Genomic DNA, 26,839 nt, shown 5'->3' on the forward strand with positions numbered 1-26,839 from the left:
TTATTATTATTATAATGATTATTTAAAACATTTCTTGAAAATTTCTTGTTTAAAACCGATTTCAACAAAGTTCATCTGGGATACTATCTATCGCCTATATCAAACGACCCATTGATTATTTATTATTCTTTCTGATTTTTTTCATGTACTCTATGTACTTTTTTATACTAATATCGGTTAAACTTTAATGTTTTATGTTTTTTTTGGTAATTGATTAGTATATTAACTGAAAATTGTATAAGTACATTTTGTACTAGGTTGTTTTTTAAAAATTGAATATAATTGTTTTTATTAATTTATAAAAACTTGTTTAAGAAGGATAAGGATAATTAGTTAACCTTAGTTGTATTAAAAAATTAATAATTATTCCCAAAGACAATATTTTTAAATTTTTAAAATATATGTCAGGCTTAAACTATAAAATCTCAATGTAAAGGATTTTACCAAAAGAAATCTAGAATCAAGATGTCTGGTGAATTTCATCTAAAGCCTGTACTTTCTTTGCCACGATATTTAAAAATTATCTTTCTTCGAGTAGTAAGAATGTATAATCTTTGTAATACTCGTCAAATTTCGTGGTGGAATCACAAGAATTTTTTTTACAGCCGTGATAATAACAACCGTGATATTGAAACACTTCGTTGCCGAGAAGTCCGTCCACGTTAATGTTAAGAATTCTAGGTTCAAATCCATTAAAAGCAGACTGTATTTCCTTCCCTCGTAAGTGAGACATCCATTCAAGCCATTCAATCGCTCCAAAACTCTGGTTACAGTTCATACGATAGCCGAAAGGGGGCACTACACCAATCGTATCGGGCTGTAAAAAGTGTTTCCTAAAGATAAAACTGCATACTCCAGCAATCGTTATCGCGGTTAAGAAAGGGTCTATTTCGAATTTATCCATGAAAATAGAACGATACGATAAACAGCCTTGCAAAAGAATGTTTACGTCCTGGCGGCAGTACCGGATTAAATCTCTTTTATAATCAAAATAATTAAAGTTGGGGTCCCAAATACTGCAGGCTTCGGATCGGGAATCGTTATACCACTGGATAAATTCATCGTAGGCCTTACCGCTTAAACGATTAGGGTCGTACGCTTCCATCGGAGTAGTACGTAATTGGTTTCGTTTGAACGGGCGGGATCAAATTCATGGTCTACGGTATTAAACAATAGATGCGGGAAATGTCCCATATTTAAATTATTATCTAAACCGAATGTGGAAACGAATTGACAAAGTGCAAAGGGCATAAAATTTAAGGAATCTAAGAATTTTAATTTTTTATACTGTACATTCATGAATTTGGTCCCGTCTGTCAAGACTTTAGGGGTCCACTTTAAATCGACCATTTTACGTACTATAAATTGCGCGTCGTAACCTTTAGCGTTATGGGCGATACATATTATCTTATCAGCCACGCTGTTAAGCGTACGAAGATACTCTAGAAAGTCGCCGACGGGGTCTTTTGAGAGAAATATTTTCTCCCGAGGACCACTACCGCATTTAGCACATGCGTACTGACTATCTTTTTCTTCGAAACAGAATTTACACGCTTTTTGCGAAACGCATAAAATTGGTTCGTGAATCAAAGCATTGGCGTCAGTACGATTTGTTTGTTTACATTCCAAGTCATAAAAAACAAAGACTTCCGTTTTTGGAGTACTTCTCTTGGTCGGTGGTGATTGTTCATTGTCGGAGTCGTGGACCCGTTTATTATTGCTATTTATTCGAGAACGAGTAGTTTTATCGGCAGAATCTTTACGGTCGGTCTTTAAAGGTTGCATGTAACAAAGATGACCTGCGGGGTTAAACTCGCTACACGAAAGACAATAGGTCTCTCCACAAACGTGTACTGCCTTACGCTTAAACATACTGACAAATTTTCCGCAAGGATTACAAACGTAAATTTTATTACATAAGGGCTCGGGTCCTGATAAATGGTAATCGTAACAATTTTGATTAGGGAAAACTCTTAAACATGTTTGGCAAGTTATTTTATCTACGTCCTTCAGGCAATCTTGTTTTCTACAACAAGCGTGACAGAAAAGAATAGTGTTATATTTCCTTTTTAGTTCAGAGTCGTTCTTATTATTTAAATGCTCTCGGTGAGCTATAGCTACAACAAGAGCGCGTGCTAAACAAATTTTATCATTGTTATTGATTGTAATAGTACATTTTTTATAAAAAGAAAACTCTTTTTCTAGGGAAATATCTAACCCTGCAGGTCTAGTTCCTCCTTGGATGAAGGAAAACGGCGGGGAAAGCGACCGAAATCATGATTGATAGTTTCTATTGCGGAAGGTAAGATGGGGGGTGGATGGGAGAGGGTTAAGGAAAAAGCTGTTAGTAGCGTCTGCTACGACGCTTCTGTACGATCTGCCGACGAATTAACCTCGTGTTCGTATAACCTCGTGTATGTATACTTTTATTTGGGATTGTTATTAATAGAATCATCTTTTAATTATAAATTATAACAACTGACAGAAGTTTACTTTTAATAGTTTTTAATTTTTATTGATTCCATGTACGATTAATATTGTATTTAAAGTTCGCAATGTCTGACGACCGAAACGAGTGACTAACCAAGGCTTATATATTTAAAACCCTATTTTTGGGCATATTATCCACCTTGAATTGATTGACTTCATTCAAGATATAACTTTCAGAATTAAAGTAGTCATATTTTTAACCTATTATGTAAAAATAATTAATACAAAGCCATTTTGGGCCTTTAAACCACCAAGTCTCGCACACTAGCATTTTTCAACTAGTATGGTTAAAATAGCGTATTGAAATTAGTATCGTGTTTGTATTTGAAGTAACGAGTTGGGAATTTTGGTTGTAGCGGGCTACTCCAGTTATTTTTACAGGATTCTTTAAAACTGCTGCTCTGTGTAAAGTCTCTTCACTATAGAGTAGTAGCACTCCGTAGCTTTGGCCATGGCCGCCATTGTGGGCGCGAATTTTTTATGAATAGGAAAAAGCATGGGTGACGTTATGTGACGTAGCACTGCCATTACTCTATAGAGAGACGCAACTCCTTCAAAAACCTGGGGTACGATTTTATTTGCTGAAAATGACAACAGTTTCTGGATGTTTGGAAGCGCGGTTTAATTTTTTCGAGAATAATAGTGGATTGTTAAACCTAGGAGCAACAAACACAACACCCTACACAAGGAGAACGCAGCCCGACAAAAGTCGTGCATTTTCTTGTGTACGTTTTTCATTGGCTAGACGCTTTAGAGCCTGCTGCCGTCGGAAGGGGAAAATTCGGAAATGGTCTTCCCCCCGCCCGTAAAACGTTCAGCGTAAAGGCTCGTGAAGCTCGTCCAATTAAATTTGTAGACAACCCTTCGTTAGCGTGTTTAAAGGCTAGCTGCGTTCTCCTTGTGTTTGTTGCTCCTAGGTTAAACTAGGGATGCACCGATATGGTTACAGCCACAAATATTGGCCAATATTAATAAAGTCACTTATCATAACAGTAGTGTATATGATAAAAATCATTGTAACTCAGTGCACTGTCATACCATTTTATTCCAATTAATTTTTCATGAAAAAAGTTTGCAAAAGCATATCTGCATGTTTCTTTTTATTTTACTTGATACATATTATCTATCACCCTTACCAAAAAATAAGTTGGCTAAAAAATATTTAAACTTGGTTTTAAGTAGGTTTTAAGTTGGTATTTGAGACAAATACCAACTTAAAACCTACTTAAAACCTACTTAAAACCAACTAGAAGTACACTTAAAACCAACTCTGATTTTGCTTAATGGAGGCAACTTAAAACCAACTTAAAACCAACTTGAAACTTGCTTAATAAAGACTACTTAAAACCAACTTAAAACTTACTTAATAAAGACAACTTAAAGCCAACTTGAAACTTACTTAGTAAAGACAACAACATGTTTAGTGGGTGGCCTACCACCAGGGTATTTGCACTGCAGGCAAGTCAATATAAAGGCGGACTGACAGAAGCAAACCTAGGCCTTTAAACCACTTAACAACTACTAAAATATACATATACATACTCCCTTTAAAACTATATATTAAGGGGGGCGCAAAAGCGGCTAAATACCCCGGGCGCCATTTTCTCTCGCTACGCCTCTGCTGGAACAACACTAGTCACAAGCATGAAATGTGCCCGAAATATTCTGTTAAAGAGCGACCCTTGGACAGATCGTTACAAAGTACCCTCGTAGGTTCTTAGAAATATAAATACGTTCTTTGCATATTTGGACGAGCGTAGTTATTTAGTAGAAAAATATTCGTCAAAACATTTTAAACCTTCTCGCGATACAAGCACAAACTTAAAGCCAACTTAAAACCAACTTAAAAATAATATGAAATTTTCCGACCACTTAAAACCAACTAATTACCCCTTTAACTAGTTTCTTGAAATATGCTGGCAACTTGAGCCTACTTAAAACCAACTTAATATCAACTAAAATGTGTAAACCAACTAAAAGCCAACTAAAAACCAACTTATTTTTTGGTAAGGGCAAAAAGCGAATATCGTTGATTTTATTTGTTTACACTTTAAACCCCTGTCTATAAAATTGTCTAGCTTCTAAAATCTGGCGTGCGTGGCTCGGTCAATCACTCTTTGGGTATTTTAAAAACATTCTTTGGTCTTACGCGCCAAGTGGCGAAAAATTCTCAGACCTCTAATCCCCGAGTAAAGCAATCTTTTCGAATGGTGGAGCACCAATAAAGAACGACAACCAATTCTTGCCAGCCTTGATGGAATATATCTATATTAAAAATTAAGAAATATGCCAAGCCTTTTTGAAAGGGAAATGTCAGGTTGTGGCAATGATTATTATCACAAGGTAGTTAATCGAGTATTTTAGTATTTTTAAATGTTTTACCTACAAATATTTTTGAAATTCCGGTATTGGCTGATACCGATATTAGAAAAATAGGCCGATATATCGGTGCATCCCTATGCTAAACTCGCATTTCACTGCTTCAAAATTTTGTTTACTTATTCGATTATATATCTCAGACGCTAATGAAGCAGCAAAGGTAAATAAAGTAGTTTTCTTTCAGTTAAGACTAATTTTCTTTTTTTGAGTTGCTCTAACGTAAATTATATCAATAGAAAAATTGAAGCCTTGGTAGTAAATTCACTAGTGACATCCGGTGCCTGGGAATTGCAATAGCTGCCATCTGCTTCTTCATCATGGTTGTGTTTCTCTGAAGCGAAGCGACTTACTCTCTCTGTGGGTTATGTGTGTATGTAAATATATTCATAAGCGGGTTATTAATGCAAAAATTCAGCTTAAGTATTTTTTTGTATGTGGGTTATGTGTGTGTGTATATATATTCATAAGCGGGTTATTCATGCAAAAATTCAGCTAAAGTATTTTTTTAGTATTTTATTTTAAACAATTTCAAAAAATTTATTAAAGTATTTTTTTAAATTACTAATAGTTTTAACACTTCAAGTAGACATTTTGACTTCTTTTTGGTTTTCACATTTATGCCCTGTGTTATTCCGTACATGCATGTTTGATACTTAACATGTTCGTTTCAATGTAGCATGCACCAAAAGTGACATAATTACCAAAAGTGTGGACGGCTTACCTTCTTACAGGTGTATTTTGTTTTTAGTTGCAATAGCATATGGTAGATGGTGATAGGTTTCCCGTTGATTGAATTAAAAACTATGTATCTAGCCCTTCTCAGGGAATTATATCACACATCTATACTTACCAGGCGTTTTATTTGCCAGTTCTTTAATTTCCTTCCCTCCTCAATGTAAACTCTCCTTCCTTCCCTCTACACTTTTACTTTGAGAGGAATTTTCATTACCAAAAAATCTTCAATTGACACACTTTGTAATTGTAATTTTTAGATGCACTTATTTATTACTTACTTCAATAGGTAATACCGAAAAAAATTGAAGGTAACGTGTTTTGGTTACTTTTCCCCGTATGCAGAGATGAGAAAAAGAGGTAAATTCCATTGCTCGCCTTCTCTCTTGGTTCCCCTGCAATATTTTATCTCTCCTGATAGAGACTAAAAAAGGGAGAAGGAAATTTAACTCACATGATCCCATGCACGCAAATCTTTTTGGAATCATCTAATCTGCTAACCCAAGCGATTTTGTGTGGTCTGCGAGCAATTTGTATGAATGGTGTGTCAAAGTGGATGCAATGACAGATAGTAAATGTTTTTCTAATACCACTCTTAGGGTATTGATTGAGCTTTAACATTTTTGTAATAGGTAACACCAAGAATGTATTTATTTATTGTCAAGATTTTTTTTTGCGTTTCTCTAATTCCACCTGTTGTGGCCCCGGTATGCTCCTCCGCTTTAATAGAATCGAATAATACTGCAATCTCATTGGTTCTTAAAAATTACGTTTTTCGCCGCCATTAACGCTGCTGCGAGGATGCAAAAAATATGATGGCTGCCTTTTTTCCTCCCCCTCTTAGCGCGACGGGGTTAAGGCTTCAACGTGTCCGTTGTTAGTCTCGATATATTCATTCTCCCTGAGTATAAATAAATACATTCTTGGTAACACTTTAAAAAGTAATTTATCTCAGCACTACCTGCGCTATTAAATAAGGTACATGCATGCTCACATCAAAATTTTAAGAATTTTATAAATCTCGCAGATTTTTTTAATAAAAAGTAGGATTTAGGTTGAAAATATAAGAAATTTCTAAATGTCTTATGTTCTTAAGACCGTGGTTAGGTAAATTAATTAAATTATCAAGTATCAATAATTTTTCCATCAGTATTTTTCTAAACTAAAAATAGTTCACAAATCTTCAAAACAATGAAATCTCATTTGCATATAAAATTTTCCCTAAATTACACTGGAGGTCAACCTAGGGTTCATAGCATGTATAGTATCTTAAAAACTACAAATAGTTTTAAAATGGTTTTTTTATAAAATAACCTTTGCCATCTTGTTGAAATGTTGCCTCCCCGCCTCAGCTGTGGATCTGTTTTCTCTCTCACTAAAGAGTTTATGAACTCATTCTTAGGCGTTGGCTGAACTATTCCAGGGCAACATTTCAACAAGTTGGGCAAGCGAAAAAAACATTTTATAAAATCATCTATTGATAATATGGTTCTTACAGTTGAAAGAACCCCAAAAAATAAAATTAAAAAATTTCTTTATAGGGGTCGTATGGGGTGAGTTTTAGTCAGGGTCGGGGAGATAATAAAAAACTCAGAAACCCGGATCAGGTTGGGGTTTATGATATATAAATTTAAAAAATTTAAAATAGGAGATTTTGAAAGTCTACTCCAAAAACTACTGAAATAGTAGAATGAAAGAACTGAACTGTCTTTACCCAGGACTATTACCATAAGTAACATTAACAATAAGTATGACACTTCCTATTGTTTTAATGCTAATTTTCTAACCGAACATTTTTTCGGCACTGATACTCTCTTCAAGCTGTGACTTGGACTCGTGACTTACCGTTTTGGATGACTACTTTCTGATAAAAATTTAAGTCTTATATTGGAGAGCATGCTCTGGAATCGCGAGGGGCTTTTGCTTTGTTTTTGAAGCCTATGTGCGAATCATGCGTGGTATAAAACATGAGCTTGTGGCGCTGAGAAAACCTTTTTTAATTCTTATCATCTTAGCCCATCTATCAGAAACCAGATTTTTCTGCTTAGCAGAAGTTGAGTATATTTTAGATACTAGAGGGCTTTGTGCTGAGAAATCAACTTGATTATGCAATAACTATGAAAATCAGTTTGGTTGTAAATCTCGTCAATTGTAATCCTTATTGTTGTTATTTTACTTATGCCATTTGTTTTAATGTTGCAAAATTTAAGGACAATCGTGAAAATAAAGAAGTCAATAATTATTTTGAAAGTTTTGTAAAGTTTAAGTGTTTCTATTAATTGAAAAAAACATTATAAGCTAAAGAAAAACGAATTCATTTATTTTTTAGAAAACCTGACCTTTTTTAAAACCCAGACTTGAAAATTGGTCATCCTGACCCGAGTTGGGCTGGGTATAAAACCTGAGGTCGTGGTCCCTGTACAATCACTATTTCTTTAATGTGGTTAAATGTCTTTAAGAAAGTCTTATTTCTTTTTAATTATTGGAATTTCAAATTTAATTAAATTTCGACTGGAAAAATTCTTTGTAAGAACTAACATCATCCATTTTTATGACCGAGGTTGGTCTAAGTAACGCAGTTCTTTATTCTTGGTAGAAATTAATGTTCAAGCACTAACCTTATTTGTTTTACTCTTAATTAATTTAATAATGGTTAAATTTATTCCTACTACGCAGTTTGATGATGTCTGAAAGTAACCCTTGGAAAAGATCAGGTTCTTCTATCTCACAATTGGATGAATCAGGAATTGAAGTATTCTCAATTCAATTGAGAAAACATAAACAACCATCAAAATGCAGAGAATTAGGTATGGTGAACAAACTTAAGAAAAACTGATTTGTAATATACTGAACAGAGGTAAGAAATCAACCTAATATAACAGTAACTAGGGGTATGTTACACTAGGAGGAGTTTCCATTCCTAGCCCCTTCATTTTTGTAACGCCACTGGCTCTCCTAGTCTGAGCAGCTGCTATTGTGCTTGGTCTTAAAATTTATACCTTTTTGTAACTAATATGCTGAGAGATTATAGAACATGGAAAAAGTCACAAATTTAATTTGTGATACTAAAAAAGATTACTTTGCTTCAGAACTTAAAGGTGTTGAATGAAATTCCGGTGTAATCTGAAAAAAAACTTTTACTGAAAAACTGATACCTGTAATTTGGTCTCCCTTAAAACTGGATCAGATATTATTAATGACATAATGATGAATTTATTTATTTTGTGGGAGTTAGTGAATCCAATGTTTTTACCTTTTAAACCAAGTAAAGCGTCGGGAACTGATGGTCTATCATGTGTATTGATCAGGGGTTAAGTTATTATTTTAGCACCTATTCTAACTAAAATAATTAATTTATACTTAACTCATCAACAATTCCCAATAATGTGGAAGATTGCCGGGGTTATTTCGGTGTTTAAATCAGGTGACCCTTTGGATTCTGAAAATTACCGTGGTATTTCAGTATTACAAGGTCTTTTTAAAGTTCCTCTGAACAGTTGCTACAATATATTATAGATAAACAAAACTCTCACCAAACCAATCAGGCTTTAGACCCGGACACTTTACTGTTGATTGTGCCATTAATCTACATCAATCCATTCATTGTTACTGAGCTTGGAGTGGTATTTTTGGATTTATCAAAAGCTTTTGATAGAGTTGACCAAAGACTTTTAATTAATATTCTTAGAAATAATGGTGTCAGTGTAGAAGCTGCAAACTGGTTTATCATGTTTATGTGAACGTTCTCCATCTTAATTGGTTAATATACATATGTTCTAATTCTAAAAGCCTGAGGTCTTCTAGATCTTTTGAATATCTTGATGACAATTCAATATTAGACTGATACTGCTACAAATATTAGTAGCTTAATTCATCGATTAGAGAGTGATATGAATCGTTTAAAACTACCCTAGCACCAAAAAAATTTGTGGAACGTAACTAAAACCTTTTTCTTATTGTTTGCTCCTAACCAATTTAGACGTGTAATAAAAAATTTGTTGCTTTCTTAATTTAAAATCAAATGTAAAGAAAGTGTCGTTACTTGACATTTGAATCCTTGACAACGATTATTTTATGTATATGTATATTTTTTGTAGAATACTAAGAACTAAAAAAAATACGTTTCTTGTAACATAGTGTATTTTAATACCTCATGATGCATTTTTAGGTGACAGAAAGAGAACGGCACCTGTATTCAGAAGAAAAAAACAAGCTTCTGAAACCTCTATTGTTCAGCAGATAAATCTAGTTACTAGTGATCAGAATATATCTAGTCACAATGAATATCATTATCAAGCAAATACTACATTTGTGGACGAAGAGGTATGCTATATTACAGCTACTAGTGTTAAGCCTGTTGAACGACTGGCTATTCGATCTCGAACTGACAGGCACAGAGGCTTTATATATCAGTTTAAATTCATATTTTTCATTTAACCTATAATTTCTCAAATAACTAAAGCATAAACCCTTATATAAATGTCTAATTTTTATAAATAGGCTTAAACAACATATAAATATTGTAAGAAATATGGTTTAAAAAATCTTAAATAAGAGGTTCACCCTTCATTAGAAAAATTACAATTTTTTTAAATAATTTATTTAACGATTTTGAAGTGTCTAGTTCTGATGCAATAAAAAGCACCATTTCCAATAGACTACTAAATGTATGCATAATAATATTAGAAAGCATCACAATTAAATCTAAAGGGAATAATGTAATTGTTTTTAATTAAAACAATTTATCATATATAGTGAATATTTTTCATGTTTAGGTGTAGTGTACTAAAAAATATTTGAATTTAGAGTATTTCTGTCTAAGTAATGTTTTCAATACACGTCTTTCATTTTTCTACTTATAAACATAGAAATATTTCAAAAGTGAACCTTTTTTAAATATTTATCTGTTTTTATGCTGACTTTAATGGGTAGTTTTACTTAAAAACCATCAATACCAAGTAACTATTAGTAGGTGTTGGGAATTCTTCGACCAGATTTTCTCAATGTTTCATGTGAATCAAGGACTTGCTAGCAATTGCAGCACGGTAAATGATAAAGTTCCCCTTTTCAGTTCAATTTTCTCTAATAGTACGCTTAAAACCTTTGCAAGAAATCCGGTCTGAAACTATATAGTATTTTACCGGATTCAATTGTCAAAACTAAACCAAGAATATGTGATGATTATTTTTACATCCTTTCATGACAAAAATGCCGCCGTGATCTATTAAATTATGTTGTGGTTCATAATAACTGAATTCTAATGGTCATTAAAATAAACATAAAAAAGCAATAACAATCATAACTTCCCTCTAGGTTTTTTTTTCAGGGTATCTTATTAAGAGTACTATTCCATTGCATTAAAATTTTCTGATAAATAATAGTTAATCATTTAATTTTTATATGTATTAATTTATATATATATATATATATTAGAGGTACTATTTTTTTAAACAGCCGTCCAATTTATTTGCATATAAACTTGAAGTTGCAAGGGTTCAAGGCTTGCAGCCTTGCAGTGATTCTGGCAATTTTTTTTGGGTTCTTGACTTTAACGAGGAGCAGAAGAAACTTAAAGTATTCATTTCAAATTTTTGTTACTCAGTACCAAATGTCAATTTGGTTTTTCGTATTAGGAAAATAACGTAATTTTTATTGAACCACGGAAGAAAACCTTTACAGATGAAATCAAAATGATATACTGTTGTGCATCGTGTGATAAATTTTTATTCAGTTTATCTCCAATTATCCAAGAAACCTACAGTGGTAATATCTTGAAATTTTTTTTTATTTATCATTTTAATCTAGAGTTGTGAGAGTACCATATAATTGTGTAGAAAGAATACCTTAAGTCTTTAAATCTCAAGTTTGTTTTTTAGAATGAGCTTTTTTTTTTCAATATTAGCAATTCAAATTTTGTAATTATTTAAAAAAAATATGGTGTAGCTATAGTTTCTTTTATGCGGGTATTTCACAGGAGCTGCTATTACCATGCTACATGTGAGAGAACGGGTTTGGGGAAATAAATTTCAATGTCAGTCGGTCAGAGATTTGCATAAAAGAGTGTATAGGAGTGTATGTGGCAATTTTTGTTATTGACAAACTTATACAATCTTCCAGTGGTGGGTTTAGGAACTACCGAGATAAAGAGGAAATAAATTGCTGCTCATTTATTTTTACAAATATATTACTCGAAATTAGTTGCTTATTTTTGGAACTAAAGAAACGCTTTATCAATTGAAATTCAGCGATAAATGTGACTTAAGTTTGCTAAGTCTCACCAGCCATTTTTGCATCTTACTTTCTTCTTTTTGCTGAGTATAACACAAAAACAGCGTGTAACTTTGGGTAAATTTGTAAACATCTGGTGATTTGACGCGTCGAAGAAATGTCAGGCAACCATGAAATTTAGATTCTGAATTTCATGGTTGCTAGACATTTTTTGTCTGAAACATATTAAATTTAGACAAAAATGGACTGACAACTATGTATTTTAGTAGTAACAAATGGTCTGCTTCTCCACACTCCCTTCTACTTCCAAAATCCGCCACTAGATGTCAATATTAATAATGTTCATTGCCTACTGAAAATATCTCAGATTGATAAATTGTATAGAACTCGCAACACTCTTTAACTTATAAAAATTTGCAGATTTCATTAAAAAGACTGAATTTTGTATTCATTCAAAATGTGCGAAATTCTTCCTTGACGAATATTTTACACCAGAAACTATCGAAGGTAGGATATACATTAAAAAAATAAGCAAAGTTCTTAAAAAATATTACTTTCTGGGACAATTAACTATAACCTGATTTACCACATGTTTTAAGACTACAGTTTGTGGTTTTAAAGTTTAAGATCTTAGTTATGTTGTTTATAACTTAAAAATTATTAAAAAAAAATTTAAGGAATAGGAAAGGCATTTAGGTCTGCTATGTACTAAAATCAGAATGAAAAGTAATATTTTTTCTACCGTTTTAAGCATTAATATAGGGAAATTTAGCATTTCAAACCATAAATCTTTTAACTTCTGATTGTAGACATGCAATATTGTCAGGAAGATTTGAAATCGGTGACAGTGTTGGTTCGATTTTAAAATGGTTATTCCAACCGCAAATTTTATCAGCTAATTTATTTATTGTCATTTCTCTAGTGGGGGTTTTTAACCCCAGGAATAGACTCAGGGAGTGAAGTTATAGGAAACATTGATGAGATGAAAACTTAAACAAAGATTTAACAAAATTAAATTTGAAAATGGGCGATATTCCTATTGCTCTCAAACTGTGGTTTTAAAAGCTTAGAAAGGGAAGAATTGAGCATACAATATTTCATTCCTTAAAATGACCCATACAATTCCTAAAAATACAGGGTTGCAATCTCATATTGTCCAAATTTTTTTTGTATTAAAAATGTCTGGAAACCATGATTATCAGATACCAAATTGCTGGTTTTCCAGATATTATTTTTGTTTAAATTACAAGATAAATCGGGATGAAATAAGACTGACAAACATTTATTAATGAATAAAGTATCGTCTGCTTGACCAGATTCCCTTTCTGAGAATAAGAAAACCATTTCGTAAGACTAAACACATACAGGGGCAACTCCAGACCAACTTTTTGTTGTTGATCACTACTCTGAAAAAGCCTATTTAAATGACACAACGATGTGAATGCTCTTAGTGGACGCGTGATTTCCGTTACTATTATTACAATATAGTCATGCACTGTTTTGACCTTTGACGTGTGTTGGAAGAAATTTAATGACTGTCACTTTGCGGGGTTTAGCTATGACATACATCTTTTTGCTTTAAGTATTTTGCTCATGGTTCAAGGATCTAACCAGTTTTAATTTATCTGTGCAATGAAATGATTTTGTGAATGTGTAATCATTTACGTGACTGTCAAAATGTAAAGAAATTGTTCACTGATTACACTTATTGATTAGCCTAGCCCTTACCTTGAAGCTTCAGGGATTTAAATTTTCTGTTTAGGGAAATATGTTTGACTGACATGTTTTTTTTTATAGATTTCACAGAAGAACATACGGAGCCATTTTCTGTAAGTTTAGGCATTTTATTGCATTATGAAAGTTTTGCTAATGATCCTAAGAGAGAACTTGCAAACTCTACGCAGAAGAAGTGGTTCCAGATTTTTCACCCAGTGCCACAAGCTGGGATCGAACCCGGTTCCTCTTGCGAACCGCTCCGCCACCCCACTTTTTATTTTAATTATTAAAGATTAATTATAAAGTTATGAGTAGCTCAAGTATCCCTAATCTATCCAATGGATCTAACACTGAATTTTTGATGCCCAAAAATAGTGACCTAATAGTCTGTTATTTACTTTGAATTCATGATTTCACTAATATTTTGTTGTATCGTTACATTTTAAGCAAAAATTTTAATGAGAAATTTTGTGAAATTAATACAATAATATATAGAACCTTCAAATGTAGTATGAGGGGTGTACCAGCAACAAGGTAAAGAAATTGTTTCCCAGCTGGCGGAGTTCAGAGGAAAGAGGGTAAAGAGAAGCTCCCGCTAAATTATCTTTCTCATAATCGAATAAAATTCTTGGTTGTACTAAATAGCCCCAAGAAGTAGTGAGGTATTTGAAGTCGCAAGAGATTTGATTTTCATTTAAAAGGGGTTGTAAGTGAATAATGGTTTATATGGTCACGATTGCTTTTTTGGTAAAAAATTGTATTAATAAATATCTTAGTCATACTTTTTTTCTGATAAATTTCTATATGTGTAATTTCATTTCAAAAAATTTCCTTAGCATATCATTACGTCTGTGAATGTGGCACATCATTTGCCTTTGATGGAATAGAAATTGGAGCGATTAATATGGGACGCTTCATGGTGAGCCACCAATTACTTTGGGAGTACCATGATGCTTTTGTTTTTGCAAGGTAAAATCTTTGAATGAAAGGAAATTTATTAAAATTTCTGATACATGTTTAAACCTTTATAATTTTATGTATTTTCAGAAGTTCTTTTCATGCTTTTTATGAAATTGTCATTGCTCGTTTTGAGAGATCCTTCAATTTTCAAAATATCAGGCAACTATTGTCATATGCTCAGTTAAAAGCAGCCTGGGCTCACTTCCTGAGTTTGCTGGATATAGACTATTCTGATGGCTATAAATGTAGTGAATGTCTTGAAAATCCAAGAATTATTCTATGTGATGGGACTACTTTAGGGTTCAAAAGAAAGTTTTTGTCCTGGAACCACACTAATATCGAAGACCAAAATATCAGAAAAATACCTTATGCCAAGTATGTTTTACTTTAATTACTAGACTCAAAATAAAATTTTAAGTATAAATATCCAAAATAATTAACAAGACTCAAGAACCTTTTAGTTTTATTAATTGTCAAATTACTTTGACATCTAAGAGCTCCATAGTTATTGTAAAATAAATGTTATAATGAAAAGTATAAACCAATATAGGTTTCACATTTTCTTATTTTTCCTAAGAATATAGCACTTGTTTTGTTTTTCTAAAAGTCTTATCTTTTACAGGTTTTCTGATAGAACATTTCTAAAAAATTCTCAGTTAAGGAAAAAACTATCCAACTTTGTTTGCTCGAAGAACATCTCCAAATTTTATTTTGAAGTTTTAATTTCTGATCTGTTATCTGAAAACACAAATGCTGCAAACAGCTTAGTGAATCTACTCAATTCTATTATTGTCAAATCAGAAAACCCTTGTTGTCCTCAAAACTATAAAGACTTCCTCTATTGTTTATCAAAGGATTCTGCACTTTGTGCAACTTTTCCCTGTTCAGTAGAATTTCAAAACTTAATAGATAAATTATATGTTGGATATAAAATTTGTGAATTTCCTGATGATATGAAAACATTATCTACAGAATGTCCAGTTTTATATGATTTATTATCAAGTGAATCATTGACTTCAAATTTAATTCAAATAATGAGTGTGATTGCTGTTAAATCAAAAGTGTTTCCCACTGTATGATGCAACTGAAATTAATTCTGAAAACTCATCATTGGATTTACCAGAGGCTTCAGATATCCTAGCATGCTTTCCAGCAATGACCAAGAAATGCACAAGAGGAATCTACTCAGCTGACAAGTCAGCAGATGATAAGTCTTGCGAGAAAGATTTTTCTGGGAAACATGCAACACTCACTCCTGGAATATTCACAATATATTGCCAACATGGTAATTATGTTTTCATTAATTTATGAATAGAATGTGTGGGAGAAAGAACAACAATATGCTTTTGCCAAACTTTTTGCAACTTATATTTTTTCAATATCAGCTGTGGTTAGATAAAAACCCATACTTCACAAACTTACATCAGTTAGCCCACACTCATTTAAGTTCCTCACAAAACTCCATAGGAATTAAGCTAGTTAGTCATTTCTAGTAGCATCATGAATTCTTAATTAAATTTATGAAATTAAATGTCTGCTTTATTAAATAAGGTAAAGGGAAGTAGCTGTGGTCACTAGCTCTTAATTCAAATGATGAGAGGATATTGGAATATAAATATTTATTTGACTGAAATTTAGTTTTTCAAACTGTATATTGAAAAACTATCTTTCATCAACCCACATTTTCAGTTTTTTTTTCAGTTAAAATTAATGTTCCATAACATTTTTACTAGCTAGCAGACTCCTTTTTTTATTTTGTAGTTTTGGTTTAGATGAAAAGAAAATAACTTTCTGATACCAATCCAAGTTGAATAACATTTAACTGGAAAAATATCCAAAATCAAAGTTAATTTCAATGTTTTTTAACTTTCATAAACTTAAAATGGGTAGCTCCGATTAAAATTACCAAAATTGAACTGCTTTATAAATAAACAGACCATTTTTAGTCAGTACACGTAAAATTCACATTTTGGATTAGTGTGATCAGCACCAAGGGGTTAACTTTTGCGTTTTCAAAAATGTTTGAGATTAATTTTGAGTATGTTGTTAGTTAAACCCCAGCATGCCATATAACGATACCATACCTTAAAATATAATTATTTTTCATTCAAGAGTAATTTCAAGTCCTCTAAAAATATTTGTGATCACAGTAGATTAAATTATATTTATTATATATTAAAAATGATAATTCTAAATATTAGTTGGTATATCTATGCAATAAGATAATTTTTTCTTTTTTTTTCTTTTGAGGAATTTGTTATGGATTTCAAGTCCTTAATAAGTCCGAATCTGTTAATGTTCCATTTTCTATATTGAGAACAAGATTTCACCAAAGTATGATTATTTAAAATATTTATCATAAAATTTCTACTAGCACTTCTATTTAATACTAGAGTCCAAGTACTTTATAGTGGGAACTCGGAATTTGCAATTTGAAAAACCCTTCATATGGTTTTCTATACAAATAAAACAAACTTTATCTGTAAATGCTTTAGCTTTGTTTCAATAATAAAACTGAAGTAGATTACTACCAGTAACGTTAGCACGGGGTCATCCAATTTGTTTTTTATTTTATTTGAAATGAAGTTTCTAAAATATGAAAATATGAAATTTAATTTTTCTTTTTATGAAAACATTTCTTTTAAAATGAGTCGTAAGATGCTAATACCTTAAATATAACCAAATATAGATGTTGAAAACTAAATTCTGATATTTTAATAAAATGATGTTTTTTTGTTTTTTTTTAGGTCCTGGGGTTGTGGTATATGACTTTGCTTGTGGTCTTCACCAATACTGCCTAAACAGAGATCCTATCTTTTTTAAAAACACAAAGTTTTTAATTGATAAGCTTCACTGGAGGAATCATACAGGTGCTTTGCTAAAACCTAAACATTTAAAGGGGCGTTCAATAGGAGAAGGCAACTCCTGTGGGCCCCCAAATGTGTCCAAATTACATGTAAAAGTTAAGTTAGGGGCCTCCATGCCTCACCCCAAACGCATGGCAATATACAGCGATGTACTCTCAGAAACATATTATCTGGAGCCTCCCCTGAAATAATTCAATGTGGGCATTAATTTAATTTAAGTACATTAATTTAACATAAACACAGCTGTTATCAGACTTAATTTTTATTGATGAGCACAATACCAATTGTTTATGCAGGTTTTTGAAAAATTTGAGTGGCAACTGATGTATTTCAAATCGCATTTAGACTTCCTAGAGATTTCTTATAGGGATGCACAGATATAACAGCATATTTTTCTAATACCGGTATTGGCTTAAGCAAAGCTGGCATTGGCCGATACCGGTATTAGAAAAATGTTTTGAGGAAAAACTTAAAAATAAGAAGATTCTCGATTAACTAATGAAAAAATTTTTTTGCCACAATCTTAAATTTCCTTTTAAAAAGACCTGTTACGAGTGTAAACAGAAAGGTCTAGTGTTATGATAGGTAACTTCGTTAATATGAGTACAGTCGATATATGGGCTGTACCCATATTTTTGCACAACTAGTTGAAAGTTAATTAATTAAAATATTTTTTGCCTTAGGATGTTCGATTGGTTTTTGTCTGGACAAGTATCCTCAGTATAAATTTTTAAACACTCAAATTAATGAGCAGATGAACTCCACACTTAAGAAAATTAACCACATACTTACTTTCATGAACCAACCAAATTTCATGGCTCACTGTCAACTGTTCCTTTATTGCTACAATATGAAGAAGAAATTAAAAAATCAAAAAGGTATTTATTTTACTCGTCTCACTATTTGTAGATCTAGGTAAGATAATCAGGTTTACACGATACAAAAACTTATAAAATTCTTTTAGCCTTGACTTCCACACCTAAAAAATACATTATTAGACATCTAGGTGACAATCTTCCTGTAAACCGATTAGTTTTGTAGAGCTACCTTTTAACCAGACTCTTAATCAATATTTTAGTTGTAGAAAGTGGAGAGCAGTGATGGATTAAATCTAATGGAAACCTAAGCTTAGGAACCCCTGGGAAGCTATATCCTAATACAATGTCACAGGGCTCTTAAATACCTTATAACAATGGGCAGCTGCCTATTATCCCTAATGGTTAATTTGGCACTGGTGGAGAGAAAAGGAAAAATATTTAACGAAATTCAATTTTATTGGCTGTTAACAATATGAAATTAGCAAAAATGGCAAGTTAATAATTACTATCAAAATTGAGGAATTGATTGTTTTAATCTGATTTACATAATTGAATTGATTTTTCTAGTTCCTTTTTAGTCCATTTTACAGATCCAAACATTAAGTTGAAGGCTATAATAGTGAATTAAATTAACTTGAAATAAAATAATTGGTGTGATTAGTAATTTGCAAAAATTAAAAATTTCTTATTCAATAGAAAATCGAATAGTATTTAAAAAAATTATGTAATACTTTATAGAGTAATAAAAGGCTTTTACTAAAGTACTCTTTCAGATAATTCAAATAGCTCCAGTCATTAAATTAATAGAAAAAAATCTTACGAAAAGATATTGTACATTCTAAACTACAATGGTTTTATCTTTTATGTTAAAATGCCCCAATGTCGCTAAATCATCCAAATGACTTTGTTGAAATTTTATTTTGTTTAAATTATAGCTTTGTTTATAATAAGTATTTATTAACCTTTTTTTCCAGCTCAAGCCACTTGAAATGAAAATAGATTGTTGTTGACCTCACGCAGCCAGCTACATCATTCGTGATATAATAGTTCATTATCTTTATAATATAAAATTTTACATGTATAAAAATATGTTTTTAATTAAAAAACATTGTGATTGACTTAAAATAAACTTATAACGCAGAACTTAAGGCATAGAATCATAAATTGTTACCAATTAACTGACTAGTTTATCAGAATTGTATAATCTCTTTAACTTATAAGCAGCACTCAAGTTTCTATGTAAATTATTCAAAATCTTAATTGCAGAAACTGACAAAGATCCTAATTATTGTATAATTCATACTATATATTCACTGTTTTTGACAATACAATTTAATAAATCATTAAATGTTTTTAACAATGTCTACTTTATTAAATTGATTTTAAGGGTTTTTTAACTAATATTTGGTATGAAAACAATTCAAGAAGAAACCCTAATTTTTTTTTTGCTATACTGTATAGGATAAATTAGCATATAGGATGTTTTTTTCATAACCTCATGTTATTAGATTGTAATAAACATTTATAGATAACACCAAAATAATTTAAAATAAATATAATTTTGGTTGGGTTTTATTTAAGAAAAATGATCTTTACTCGAATAATTTGCATCGAGCAATAAATAAGTTTTGCTTATGCTTCCACTAGGCGTTAAAATGATCTAAATGTTTTAAAATAACGATTTTGCATGCTGAACTAACTCCATTATATTCCAATAAGCCAGGCCTACCAGAAGTAAATAGCCCTAACTAATCTACTTGCTATTCCTCCTACGTAATTTTCTATCGTACTACTCAGTGGTCTCGCTAGGTCACTTTTTGGGGGCGTTAGCCCCTCAAATTAAAAAAATAGCCCCCTTAATTTTTCTCAAAGCCCCTCCAAAATAAACCTATCACCCCTCAAAATATGTTTGCTTTACTGAAGAAATATTAAAATATACATTCAGGTTGTGTATTTTAAGTGTTATTTTTATACTGTTTCTTGTTTATAAACTACTAAGTGCTGAAGGAGCGAGGCTCCTTCAAATCTCTTGCAGAGAATAGCTCCCAAATTTAGAATCCTGGCGACGCCATTGAGTAAGCTTAAGATTGATGAACATCTTTTTTCTCACCTCTGTTATACCATGATATAGACTTATGGCATAAGTATGACGTTTGGTTAAAATTTTTGCAAACTTGATTTTCACAGTAGTGTCAAATCAAATATTACGCAGTGGCAATGGCAAGAACTATACTAATGTGATTAACATCAATGAATTTGAAAAATTCTCTTAGGTTTGTAAAAAGGTTTAAGAAAGTGACAAAATAGAGACAAAAACTCCAAAAATTTTGAAACAAAATCGTAGCAATAACTCCTGAGAATTTAGGAAATGAAAGGACATTGCAACTAAAATTCCTTAAGTTGCCATTATGGAACAGAATTGGAAAATTTATTTGAATATTTGGCATTTTGTCTAAAAGTCTGATAAATGATTTTTTTTATACATTTATGTTTTTCAAGCCATGAATAAATCCGAGTCAGTCAGCATACAGTTTACAATACTGAGGATAATATTTCTAAAAAGTATGACAGTAAATTTCTGTTACGTAGACTTGACCAACATTTTTCTAATTTATGTGCTTGGCATATAAGTTTATTTATTAAAAAAGTGTGACTGGTGTGGATATATAAGATCTCATAGTACCTTTTGAAGACATAATTAACACCCACCTTCACCCAAAATTTTTTTTCTTAAATATGGATGAGATAAATGGGCGGCTCAAATCAGCCATATTTTATGCCATTATGCAGGTGGGTTACAATGTGTAGCAGGGTGGTGTATATCCCTTCATGCACTTTTATTAATTAGTGGAAACTATAGGTTTTATTAGTGCTACACTCTCACCTAGTGTTGGACCAAAATAAACTATTGGCGTAAAGTGTAACTCAAAAATACCCACACTGGAAATTATTGGCCAGTGTTTTTGTAAACTGTAACACTAGTTCTACACTCAACCTACTCTAGAAAAGGAGATAAATCTAATGTAACTCGTTTCTATGAAGCAAAATAGCAGCTTTGAAAAAGTTTGTTTCACTGCTTCAAAAAGCGTTTTTCATTTTTAACCTAGCTGTTTGAGGTATAAAACTTGGGCGGTTAAAGAACCATAAAAGGTAAATAAAGTTTATTTCATTTCAATTTCGGTTCTTAAATTATTTCTAGATGAAATTAGGTTGAAATAAAAGGTAAGTCTTGGCTTTAATTACATAAAAACAAGCTATTAGTGTGAAAACATCAGGATATGTGCAGTTCAACAGTTTGAAAGAGTAATTAAAGAATGCTTTATTCTCTATATTTTCTGGTCCTCTTTAAGCCCATTTGCAAATCTTATGTGTGCATCTTCCTTAAGAAAATTTATTTCTGCATGAGTCAAGTTTGTAAAAATTGACAATTTATTCCACGATAGATTGAAACCTGCTCACCCGACCCCTACGATTTCATACAAATTCGCTTTCTAGGGTTAACTTAATTGTAGAAACCAAATTCCAGATTTTCAGAAACATCCAAAAGGCCATTTTGGAAAACAGAATAGGTGTTCAGGCAGCTCTTTATAATTTAATAATTGGCCAATCATTGATTTTATTTTTGTGGAATACCTCTTACGATATTATGATAATATGAAGAAATAGTAGCCACATGGCATCAGTATGAAAATCACACAGAAACTGCAGTATTTAGTAGCATAAAGTAAACTTTAATACAAAACGTTGACAATTGTCATAAGCAATTACGATTTTTTTAAAATTACTGAAAAAAATCAACTGAGAAATATAACTAGCTATTAACTATTTATGAAATTGAAAACGAAATTTATTCAATATCGTTTTAAACATTATTAGATGAAACATAACTATAAATCAAAAAATTTATCCTAAAGAAGATATTCATTAATTGATTAATTACTTATTAAATGAGTTATCCGAATTTTACAATTTGCATCAACTTAAACATGAACTTCCACGAATCCAATTTGCTCGCTTGCCCGCGCTTTTTTAGGTATTTATTCTTCAATTCTTGTTCACACTTTGCGCTTCTAAGCCTTGGATACCTAAAATTTCCTAATAGGTTGGAGAAGCATCCCAGTGCGAACAAACTTTTAAATTGAGAAACTTTTAAAAACATCAAAAACTTTAATATTTAAGCATATTTTCAAGGAAAAAAGTTATTTTCTCGAAAATAATTAAATACTTAGAAGCTTGAAATAATAAAATTGAACTTATGTTGGTTTACTATTGTTTAAACGCCAAAATACAAGATTTACCTATTTTGTCAAAACCATCTGCTAGTGTAGCCAAGCCCATAAGATGGGACTACTTCTCATGCCTCTGATACCAGATTACAAGTCTACATAGTAAGACTAAACTTTTATCGCAAAAGCTTTGAAACGTATAGAAAATGTGTACGGTATGAAAAACTTGGAAAACGATTGTTGAAATTGGTTCTGACGATGCCATCACCTAACAATGCTGTTAAAGGCTACGAATATACCAAAAATGCAAGGTTTTAATGCCAGATTACTTAATTAGAAAAATTAATATAAATATTGTTTATTTGTCAAAATTATTAACTGAAATCCAAATTTTTTAATGAAAGGTTCAATTTATATCAAAATTGAATAAAAATCAATTATTTTGAAACGAAAAAATTTAGCAACTATTATTTTTTTTAAATTTTTATATTTAAATTTTTTAATTTTATGATATTATAATCATATCATACCAAGTACTTCATAATAAATGATATATGATGATATTAAAGGATGATAAGTCTATTTTGGCGCTCTCAAAGATTAGTTTTAAGATAACGCCAAGGAGACTATTAATATATAGTTTGAATGCCTTAAATGTAAGATTCCATGAATAAAATAATATTTAACTAGTTTTAAAGTAGGCGCCCGTCGGTTTTCTTAATTAATTACCTTTTCTTAAAATTGGTTAATCCCTTTTTATTATCTCAGAGCGCTCTGAGGTCCACTTTTCGTTATCCTTTAACTCTACTCTTTATAAAAAGTGTAGTTCAGAGGGTTCTTAGCGCACTGAGAGCGGTAAATGGGTTTCACCAAAATAATGGGACGATCATGTTTCGATTTTTCCTATATATTGCTTCAAAAATGCAAATACATTATTTTTGGCAATTTATTTGTGGCCAAATACTTTAGATTAGCTTCAAATAAATTACATTTTCAAACACTTAAATTATTTTATTTGTTTATCCCTTGTATCATTGCTTCCAAATCGAAGCGTTATATCGTCTTTGCCTTTTTTTTTCTCAAGAGTCTTAAAGCAAAGAATTCTTTGCCAGTAGCTGAGGTACTTGCTGAGTGAGAAATAAACAGAAATCCGGTCTATAATTTAAAATCTTTGTTTTAAAGAAATAATCCAAAGGAAGTATAAGAGAGGAATAGTTTATGGTTAAAATTATCTCGTCGTTTTAAAGCTATGATTTTTGTGCGATAAACTTCCGGTTAATAATTTTTCAATAGGCAAGGCTTAGTCGTAAGTAATCTTTCGCCTCCAAGACCTATCGGCCGAAGTACCTTAGTACCGCATTTTAACTTAAACTAATAAAATTTAGTTTGCCCCATTTGTTGTTGGTCTTTTTAATCTTTTCACGTCGTTTATAAGGCCTAGTCATAACTTACCGAAAGTGAGTAAGCCTAACGTATCCCGTAACGTATTCCCCTTTTTCTGTTTACTTTCAATAATCCTGTATTATGATTTTACCACACGTAAGAAAATCCCAGGCCGGATTCATTTCTAAAGGGATCAACCAGGTCAGACTTGACATTTAATAAAAATTATTAATTGACCTAAGTAATATTTAATTTTAATATCATTACAATATGGAAAATCCAAACCAGGGTTTTTCTGCCCTGAACCAAGTACCTGGTCAACTGAATGGATTGTTGAAAGTTGATGTTGGGCTTTGAGGCTCTACTGGACGTTTTATCAATTTAAATTTCTTTGTTTCGATTCAACTACACTGCGCCTCCCTACGCGATTGGTTAGATTTATTAATAATTATTAATCATGTAAAAGGGCATAGGCATAATAAAGGATGTAATTAGTAAATCAGAATTAAACGTCCTTCGTTTAATTCGAATACACGTGGCGTGGGTTCTGCGGAAATTAATCGTTTGGATTTATTCATTTTAAAACTACAAGGAGTTTTAAATATAAATAATTAAGGATGTATAAAGGCATAGACATAATAAAGGCTGAATTTGGTAAATTATAATTAAACGTCCTTTGTTTAATTCGAATATATTACACGTGGCATGAGTTCCGCGGAAATTAATCGTTTGGATTTAATTATTTTAAACTACCTAAATTATACAACCTAAGCTTACAGGCTATTTTAAAGTACCTATAAAAATTTAAAACGGAATGGTATTAAAATATACATAGTTAAAAAAACCATTGTTAGAGAAGATTAAAAAATATACGTGTAACTTACTCAAATTCGGTCAAGAGAAAACAGAAACGTGGAAAAATATTTTTAAAGAAACGGCCAAACAATTAGAATTGAAGGAAGATATTTCATTGGTCAATGCAAGGTCACGTGGTTGGGACTGTGAACGTAGCATACGAGCTAGATCCACGGGGTGTGGATGCAGCAAATTGACTACGCTCACGGGGTGTGGACGCAGAAAGTTGGCTACGTTCACGGGGTGTGAATCTAGACTCGGCCTTTATCTTTTTTCTTCAAAACACCCTTTTTAAAATATTCTAGACATAAGCATTTATTTTTTATTTTTTTACCATTTTGTTAATAAACAGGTGAAGTCTGGTATGGAAAATTCTACAGTTGTTTTTTTTAAGAAAGATCAAAAGACAAGTAGTGCTTAACATATGTAAGTTATCTAAAATACTTAATTATTTAAAATTTGCTATGCAGTGGTCAAACTTTAAAGCAGTGGCGTAGACAAGGGGGGGGGTGTTTCCCGGTCCAGACAACCCCTTGGGTCTACCTTTGACTGTACTAAATTTCCACCCCCTTCTTGACCCACTCTTAACATTCACATAACTCGACCCCCCCCCCCCCTGGATGAATATCTGGCTACGCCACTGATTTAAAGGAAAGGTTAATTATAAAATTATATTGGTCTTAGAAATTACCAAAATTCCTGATTCGTTCAAAGAAGAGGCAATAGAGTTGTATCACCTTGTAGCTTTGGCCATGGCTGCCATTTTAGAAAACAAACCCTCTCTTAACTTAATTCAAACGCCTATAAAATGGATTATAAAATGCCAAAATAAACAGTTTTCATAGGGCTTCCCCTTTATAGAAAAATCAGAGTTGTAGTTACTGGTTCATACCTGACATCGTTTAACTGGAATATATAAACTGTTTGTTTATTTGAAAGTATCAATCCGCCCAAAATGACAATGACCAAAAGTGAGCCAATGCTAAAGATCTGCTTTTGTGTTTTGTAATTTGTGAACCGTTCCTAAAAGCTTTTTGTTGATGTTAAACCTATTTTTCTTTCGTGGTGTATCCTATGCTATAACAAATGTTTAAATTTTTATTAACTGTGCTGCCCCCCTGGGTACCAAAACTTCTTTAGAAAAATTTTGTTTTTATACGAAGATTTTACCAAATGTTTTACATTTACAGAATTAAACTAAATATTTATTTCATCATTTACAAATTTGGGATGAGTGGACCACTATAACTTTATACGTACAATATTTCAGGGTAAATAAGTCATTATGGACAAATTTATTTATAATATTAAAGAACTTTATTACAAATTTAGGGTTTTATCATATTCAATGTATATAAACTGAAAAATTAGTAACTTTTGACAATTAGACAAAAACCAATAGGGGAAGGGAGAGCACATTATTAGTACCCAACCCACAAAGCCTTACAACACCACTGATAGTGAAGGTTTTTTTTCTTAATTTTCCCTTTTAGTTAACTGAGAAAACACTAACAGGTGTTTAGTTCATGGTTTTACCATTGGGGCAGCCCACTTAATTGTAATTGTACTGGTAGAATATGAATTTTGCTTTAACTTCCTTGTTTTTTAGGTGATGAAAACTTTGGATTGGTACTGAATTCCTCTATTTAACATTTGTGGTGTAGTGCTGTTACCAGCCATTATTTTTATAAAATAAAAACATTTATGGTATAAAAGTGTTAATTTTGCATAATATAACTAATTTTAAATGCACCAACCTTTATATAATACGGGATTATAAAAAGACCATTTTTTATGCATTTTTATTAAATAAATTCCTGTATATAGTACAAATTTTTCAATAAAAAATTTAAATATAAATAAGTATGACGCACAATAAACTTCAACTTTATTGGATACCTGACCACAAAGGGCATCACGAGAACCTTGGCTATGGAGGGTGCAAAGGCTGGATTTAGTGAGGCAGAACCTGCACGGAGCCTAGTCTCCAAGTATGTGTCTGATCGTCTGTCTAGCGTATGATGGCATCACCAGTCCCTCTATTATTGGTCCAAGGTGCTGAGGCAGGTAAAATCACAACTCTTCCCCCCCAAGAAGGGTCCAACAAAGCATATGGCTGTAGTATTTGCACATCTGTAGCAACATTGCGTAGCATTTCAAAGTGTGAAAAATATGCTAGCTCGAC

The 26,839-nt window shown here is 31.7% G+C and overlaps 2 protein-coding genes and 1 long non-coding RNA gene across 11 annotated transcripts; 2 read left to right on the top strand and 1 right to left on the bottom strand.

Moving 5' to 3' along the window:
• Positions 1-2,239: 2,239 nt before the first annotated feature.
• On the top strand, positions 2,240-14,509 carry LOC149940506 (uncharacterized). Of its 8 annotated transcripts, none has more exons than XM_090176938.1 (10): positions 2,240-2,302; positions 5,106-5,239; positions 5,891-5,961; positions 8,278-8,408; positions 9,770-9,924; positions 11,056-11,175; positions 11,235-11,364; positions 12,250-12,336; positions 13,627-13,658; positions 14,382-14,509. In XM_090176938.1, the coding sequence occupies exons 2-10, from the start codon at positions 5,234-5,236 to the stop codon at positions 14,430-14,432; spliced, it is 783 nt and encodes a 260-aa protein (XP_090033064.1). In that variant the 5' UTR covers positions 2,240-2,302; positions 5,106-5,233; the 3' UTR covers positions 14,433-14,509. The 8 variants fall into 8 exon arrangements, with proteins under 8 accessions (XP_090033064.1, XP_090033068.1, XP_090033063.1 ...); XM_090176937.1 differs by lacking the exon at positions 2,240-2,302 and adding an exon at positions 2,309-2,414; XM_090176940.1 differs by lacking the exon at positions 2,240-2,302 and adding an exon at positions 6,023-6,172 and having other exon boundaries at positions 4,592-5,239.
• Positions 14,510-15,559: 1,050 nt separating this feature from the next.
• On the top strand, positions 15,560-19,550 carry LOC149940507 (uncharacterized). Of its 2 annotated transcripts, XM_090176946.1 has the most exons (5): positions 15,560-15,790; positions 16,756-16,839; positions 17,253-17,375; positions 18,056-18,250; positions 19,165-19,550. In XM_090176946.1, exons 1-5 carry the CDS (start codon positions 15,661-15,663, stop codon positions 19,176-19,178), a joined length of 546 nt encoding a protein of 181 aa, XP_090033072.1. In that variant the 5' UTR covers positions 15,560-15,660; the 3' UTR covers positions 19,179-19,550. The 2 variants fall into 2 exon arrangements, with proteins under 2 accessions (XP_090033072.1, XP_090033073.1); XM_090176947.1 differs by lacking the exon at positions 16,756-16,839.
• On the bottom strand, positions 18,660-22,476 carry LOC149940508 (uncharacterized). The gene is made up of 3 exons (XR_016481106.1): positions 22,131-22,476; positions 19,153-19,245; positions 18,660-18,801 (listed from the first exon to the last, which is right to left on the bottom strand). It is a non-coding gene; the product is annotated as an uncharacterized LOC149940508 (long non-coding RNA).
• Between the last annotated feature and the right edge of the window lie 4,363 nt (positions 22,477-26,839).

The sequence above is a fragment of the Leiobunum rupestre genome, chromosome 6 (genome assembly GCF_980474605.1).
Source record: "Leiobunum rupestre chromosome 6, qqLeiRupe1.1.hap1, whole genome shotgun sequence".
Classification (NCBI taxonomy): domain Eukaryota; kingdom Metazoa; phylum Arthropoda; class Arachnida; order Opiliones; family Sclerosomatidae; genus Leiobunum; species Leiobunum rupestre.